Genomic DNA, 6,485 nt, shown 5'->3' with positions numbered 1-6,485 from the left:
TGCATTTCCTCTTCTGCATTATCTTTCAAGTCACCAAGCCTGAGCAGGTTTCTCCGGGGTCAGTGTGTCCCCCTCCTGCTCCCCAGCCCCTCGGCCACCGTGCCAGGGCTGAGTGGGCCCGGGCCCTTTCCTGGCCGCTCCTGGGCTTGTCTTTGGGAGCAGAGCTGTGGCGAAACCACATCACTGCCACAGTGCACTTCAAACACTGCCCAAGGCCACTGCCAGTTCTGCAAAGAGACGTCTCGGGAACACTTCGTTCCTGCAAGTGTAGAGGAACGGAGCAGGCAGGCAGCGCAGCGAGCCCGCGTTAGCGCTTCCCGGAGCGAGAGGCCGAGCCCGGCAGAGGAGCCCTGAGGGCGAGAGGGCACCGGCGGCCGGAATGGCCGAGAGAGCCACGGGGTAGGAGCAGGGCAGGCAAACAAACGGACTGCGAGACTGGGAGAGGCGCTGGGAGCGTCCCTGCCCGACTGGGGAGGGGCGGGCAGCGGGCACGGGGCGCTCCGGCAGCCCCAGAGCCCCGGGCCGCGGTGTGGGGCTGCGCTCCCCCTCCCCAGCACGGCCGGACACCAGCACACCGCCGAACCGGCGCCGTCCCCAGCAAAAGGCGGCTTGGGCTGGGCAGAGCCGGGCAGGACAGGGCTGGGCTGGGCTGCCCCGCCCGGCCCCTCGCTCCGCCCGGCGGGGCGGTGCCGCCGACCGAGCTCCGGCTGCGGGCAGCGCCGCGGGCTGTCCGCCGGCACCATGGGCCGGGACGGGCCATGGCTCAACCTGTCCGGCAGCGCCTGTGCGGCGGGCGGGCCCTTCCCCGCCGGCACCGCCGCGCTGCTGGCCGCGCTCATGGGGCTGCTGGTGCTGGCCACGGTGCTGGGCAATGCCCTGGTCATTCTGGCGTTCGTGGTGGACCGGAGTCTCCGCACGCAGGGAAACTTCTTCTTCCTGAACCTGGCCGTCGCCGACCTGCTGGTGGGTGAGTAGCGGGGCGCCGCGGGGCGGGGGTGGCTCCGCCCGTGTCACCGCCGAGCTCTGTCCGCAGGCGGCTTCTGCATCCCGCTCTACATCCCCTACGTGCTGACGGGCGAGTGGAGGCTCGGCAGGGGCTTGTGTAAGCTGTGGCTGGTAGTGGACTACCTGGTGTGCACCGCCTCCGTCTTCAACATCGTCCTGATCAGCTTCGACAGGTTCATCTGTGTCACCAGAGCGGTAAGGGCTGGGCAGCGGTGCCGGCGGGGGCAGGGGCTCCAGGGTTGTCCTTCCAGGCAGCGGGGTTTACTTAGGGCACTTGGCTTCCAACGCCCTTGAGCCTCTCTCGAACCGCACATGAGACAGAGGCGACCGAGGCAGCTCCTCTCCGGTCTGGAAATAGTTCTGAGAGTGATCGGCTTTGCCAGAAAATTTCCTTCTCACTTTTACAGTGGAAGAGGTACTCTGCTTTAGAAACTGGCTGTGAATGCAGAGGGAACAAGGTTTACCTATTTCCTCCCCAGCTGCATCTTCAACAAGCTTTAAAAGTATTACCCAGCTGAACCAAAGCTGCTGGCTCAGGACACAGCCGTGCCCCTGCTGGCACTGATAGCCCAGGCAGCCAAGCTGTGGCAGAGACCTCCTTACAGTGGGTATCAAACTGTCAGGGAATTGGATGTGGAAGGCTGTGTAAGGGTCAAAAGAGGCAGATTGTAAGTTAACAACTTGCACAGGATGCAAATGCCATTTCCATGCCACGGCCAATGAAATAGCTTCAGCATGCCACTTATTAAAAACAGATTAGACTTGGCACTTAATTTTCACCTGGATTGTAATGCCTCAAAGTATTTTGGATGGTGTCAAAATGACACATTTTACCTGTTAATAGGCTTCACACTTCTACACACACTTCTTGGTTATGTTCCACCCACATTTTCTTAAAATGTTCATTTAGGTTTGTTGCTCATGTAAATCACAAACAGTACAAAGAGAGGCTGCAGAATCAATTCAGCAGTTTTGCCAACTTCTTTTTGAAGAGAGAAATGAACAGATTAATTCTTAAACAGTCAACACTCAGAATTCCTTTATTTTCTAGGTTCTGAATTAGCCACAAATTTTTCTTTCATAAACCAATCTCTCATGACTATGCACATATTATAAATATATAAACTAGATGGTTTCAGAAACAGAAATGGAAACTGGTCATAATAAATGAAAATAATTATCCACTTTAAAATACATGGAATTAATCCCTCATATAAAAATCCCTCCCAAGCAAGAGTACAGAAAATGACTGTTGGGTTAGGGCAGTATGAGAACACATGAACAGGAATATCTGAAGTTCCAAATTATTCTCTGTCTCAATGAAAATGGTAACTTCCTCCAAGACTGCTCCTGAAATCACTCATAGCTTTAAGGACTGCAAAATCAGACCCAATTCAGACACACTCAGGTTTCCTCAGCTCTGTGACTCCTCTACCAGAAGAGCACTGGCTGTGGAGATCAAGACCCACAGAGGGGGGCAGTAGATCTGAACCCTGTACAGAATTTAAGGCTGAGGACTTCATATTCCAAACGCTGTGTGCTTGCACCATGGAGACATGAAGGGTGAATTCCAAGCCACTACATGCACATCTGTCCAGTGCCTCAGGGACAAACATTTCAGGGAATAAGAACAGAGAAGATGATCTTGACTTAAAGATTCTGATGAATTCCATTGCTGATATGGCTTTACTGACTCAGTATTACTGACACACTTATTATTTCTGCACCTTTAGCTTCTTTATTTTCTAAATAATGGGAATCAGTTATTCTTCTGTAAAGCACTTTGCAGACCACAATACTCCATCTATACACCTTAACTGCAATCAGGAATTCTGCAAGTACTTCATGAAAGAATGAAATTAAGTATATCAAACAGAAGATGTTATAAATTTTTGTGTGATTCTTACATTAAGAAAAAGTCTCTCTACCAAGTAGAAAGAAAAGAAATTGCATGATGTTAAGCTTTAAGATCTGATAAATATTCTCAAAACTTATCCAATCATCTTGATAAGGTTCCTTGGAAGCTGTATTTCAGAAATAACTCTTCTGTGATACCAGTAAGTTTGGTCTAACCCTCATCCCACAACCAGTCTCTCACCAACCCTCACAAGTGAGAGAGAGGGCCATGCTCCAAAGCAGCCACATAACTGTCTGGGATATGTGAAATGTGTGTGACTTTTGTCCCTCAGGTCAGCTACAGGGCCCAGCAAGGGATGACCAGAAGTGCAGTACTGAAGATGATGACGGTATGGATTGCTGCTTTTCTCCTCTATGGGCCAGCCATTCTCAGTTGGGAGCATATTGCCCAAAAGAGCATCCTCCTTGAAGGAGAATGTCATGCAGAATTCTTCTACAACTGGTATTTCCTAATGATTGCCTCTACTGTTGAATTCTTTACACCTTTCATCACTGTTATGTACTTTAATTTAAGTATTTACCTTAACATCAGGAAACGCACATTGCTCCGAAATGAAAACCTCTCACCTTGTCAAGAGGACTGTGAAATGAATTTCCAGGGGGAAAAAAGGGAACAGACTGTGTTTTTTGTAAAGCCATCTAACAGAGACAAACATGAGAAGAGAGCAAGCAGCCTTCTTCCCCCAAAAAAGGCTCCAGGGCTTCAGGCCCCAGCTGAGCTTGGCAATCAGCCATCAAATATGAGTGTCAGTCATGACCTTCCACCCCTGCAGGTGGAGGTAAAGACCAGGCCTCCCAGGAATGGCTTCTTCAAAGCAACAGAAAGTCTTTGCCAGCCCAGCAGCAAAGTGGATGTTGCTAACATTATGGCAAACAGATTTAGACTTTCCCGGGATAAACGAGTAGCAAAGTCTTTAGCAGTTATTGTGTGTGTGTTTGGGTTGTGCTGGGCTCCATACACACTCCTGATGATCATCAGGGCAGCCTGCCACGGGCACTGTGTGCCCTATTCCCTCTATGAGATCTCATTCTGGCTTCTATGGGTGAACTCAGCCATTAACCCTGTTCTCTACCCACTGTGTCACATGAGCTTTAGGAAAGCCTTCATTAAACTCCTGTGTCCACAAAAGGCCAAAATTCATCCTGATATTTTGATGTGAAAAGTAGGAAGGCTGAAAATTAGTACATCTTTTATTTGGTGGGAGCACCAAAAAGCTAGTATTGCAATACCTGCAAATATTTATGGAATACTGGTAGGTAGGCACAAGTGTAGATACTTATGAATATGTAGAAATACAGTCATCAACGTAGCTGGGAAAATCACAGCAATGAAAAGAAAGGTCATTTTTCAAAGCTCTTTAGAAAATTACACCAACAGTGTATTTTCTGGTAATGGTGCACTAGTGTTGATGTGCTGAAAACAAAAAGCTGCATTCATGGCTAATAATTAGAGTTCAGGCTCTGTCACTTTTAATACCTAAATATTGCTGGAATTTCAGAAAGCATTAATCTTGGGTCTGTCATATCTTACCCCAAATCCACTTCAAGACATCAGCTGAAGTTGTTAAGTCCAGGATGTTTTCCCTCCCTCCACTTAGTAGCAAGCCAGACAAGACATGACCAACAATAAAAATACAGGAAGAGCATGGGACAGGAGGCAGCACAACAGTGATGTTACCAGAGAAGCTGAGCAACTAGCAGGTAAGGGACCACTGACTTAAGTGGAAAAGGTGATGGAAATGGAAGAGAGTGGAATATTTAGTAGAACAAAGTCCAGGAACAGAAGTGTAGAAGGGTTTTGAGCTTTGTAATAGGAGATACAAGAACTGGTTACTTATACACTGGAAGAGTTTCACTAAGAGTTCCCTCCCTCAGCAGTGACTTCCTGCCCCCCACCCAAATCCTGCATGGGCAGGAATCTACTGAGGTCAAAACTCTACTCCTTACAGGGCTGAGGGCATTACTCTGTGCTTTGCTGCAAGGTCAGAGTAAGCCTAAGTAGTCTATGAGATCCATGACAGAGCTTTAGGTAAACTTCCCTTCCAGTAATTTTTTAAGACATTTACAGTTGGACCTTTACTACTTCTGGCTAGATTACAAAAAAAAGTGTTGTTTTCCCTTACCCCACCCATTGAATCTTGCCATCCATCAAGTCATTAGTGGTCAATAAAGTATCACTTGAAGTGTTGAGATATTTCCTAGGTTATACATCATAACTGGCATGACACAAAGTCTGTTACAAGTTACAGCCTTGCTACTGCCCAAGAGTGTCTCTGTCATTGTGCCTGTGCCACAGGAGCATCATACAACTGATCCTGAGTTTGGAATAGATTTATCCCCCAGGGTGTCACAGTGAGCATCACTAATGATATAAGGTTGTTCCACCATCACCAGCATTTACTACATAACCTAACAGATGCTTTCCTTTGCTGACAAGTGATAGTTACTGAACAGCTCGAGATGTCCATTGCCACAGTCAAAATGCATGGTAGTACAATCTTAAAATTTACAGGCAGTAAAACTGTTTGTATTGTAAAATTTCAATAAAGGTAATTAAGAGCTGTGGAAGAGTTGTAACTGTGTAGCCCTAACAAGTGGGAGAGGGTGAAAAAGCACCAATCTACAACACTTGGGCGACTGCAGTTGAAACCGCAAAACTGGTATTTCAAAGACACTTCCTAAGTTACAATGACTGACACTGAGGACTAAAACAGGGTTAGCAAACACTGTAAACAAGGAGGACATATCCCTACACTATGAATGTATCCACATGAACATCATCACCACATTCTGCTATGGATGTGCTACAACAAAACAACTTAACAGTTCTATGAGGAACAGTTTCAACAGATACGGAGCAACACAGATTTCTGAATTAGTATCAATTATAAACTTGGGGAAGGGAAGTAAAGTCTCTAAATTATCTCCCCATTTATTCCTCCTCCCTTCCAAGCCAGACTAATTCATCAGTACATTAATGATCTATTTGTTGTATACTCTGCAATTGTTTCCTAGGATTGCATGTGCCTTTTTCAGAAAACAAGCTGCACTAAATTACTGAACAATCCCACCAAAGTCTCATGTACTATCCAATCAAGCCAGGACACATTTTCAGAAAACGGTGGTCACTCAAGGAGAAATGCAATTCAATCAGTTATCTTTAGAACACCATGTTCAGTAAAAGCAAACCAGACAAGTCAAAACTTTCAGCAACTGGCATTAACCCATGGACTGGACCTGCTTCCCAGGAGCTGCCACTGGCCCTGCTCTACTGCTCGGTTTCCTACAGCACTGGAATTCAATTGCCATCAGCTCTCTGGAACAGAATCCAGCAGGATTCTTCCTCACTCCAGGTATGTCATAAAAGCATTCTGAAATGTGAGCACACACCATCTCAGCACCACGTGGAGAAACACTGGGTCTGTATCACAAACTCCTACACTAGAAATGCCAGCAGCCGCCCAGCTCAGCCAGGGTAACTATGCCTTGATTTTTCTGTCCCTACAAAACAAAGCTCTTCACTTTTATCAGAAGGTTCAACATTGGGCTCTGAAGAGACATGA

The 6,485-nt window shown here is 47.2% G+C and overlaps 1 protein-coding gene across 2 annotated transcripts; it reads left to right on the top strand.

Moving 5' to 3' along the window:
• The first annotated feature begins 689 nt into the window (after window positions 1-689).
• Window positions 690-6,399, top strand: LOC130257680 (histamine H3 receptor-like). 2 transcript variants are annotated; one of them, XM_056500457.1, is made up of 3 exons: window positions 690-967; window positions 1,034-1,200; window positions 3,195-6,399. In XM_056500457.1, the coding sequence occupies exons 1-3, from the start codon at window positions 742-744 to the stop codon at window positions 4,080-4,082; spliced, it is 1,281 nt and encodes a 426-aa protein (XP_056356432.1). In that variant the 5' UTR covers window positions 690-741; the 3' UTR covers window positions 4,083-6,399. The 2 variants fall into 2 exon arrangements, with proteins under 2 accessions (XP_056356432.1, XP_056356433.1); XM_056500458.1 differs by having other exon boundaries at window positions 692-963.
• Window positions 6,400-6,485: the final 86 nt, after the last annotated feature.

The sequence above is a fragment of the Oenanthe melanoleuca genome, chromosome 11, assembly GCF_029582105.1.
Source record: "Oenanthe melanoleuca isolate GR-GAL-2019-014 chromosome 11, OMel1.0, whole genome shotgun sequence".
NCBI classification, from domain to species: Eukaryota; Metazoa; Chordata; class Aves; order Passeriformes; family Muscicapidae; genus Oenanthe; species Oenanthe melanoleuca.
This window is presented reverse-complemented; position numbering and strand designations above follow the sequence as displayed.

What these genes read in the sequence shown, in the direction of transcription:
- LOC130257680 (XM_056500457.1), top strand. Translation starts at nt 742, where the DNA reads ATGGGCCGGGACGGGCCATGGCTCAACCTGTCCGGCAGCGCCTGTGCG. An exon ending in CGTCGCCGACCTGCTGGTGG is followed by an intron (nt 968 to 1,033) that starts GTGAGTAGCGGG and finishes CTCTGTCCGCAG; the next exon opens with GCGGCTTCTGCATCCCGCTC. An exon ending in TCATCTGTGTCACCAGAGCG is followed by an intron (nt 1,201 to 3,194) that starts GTAAGGGCTGGG and finishes TTTGTCCCTCAG; the next exon opens with GTCAGCTACAGGGCCCAGCA.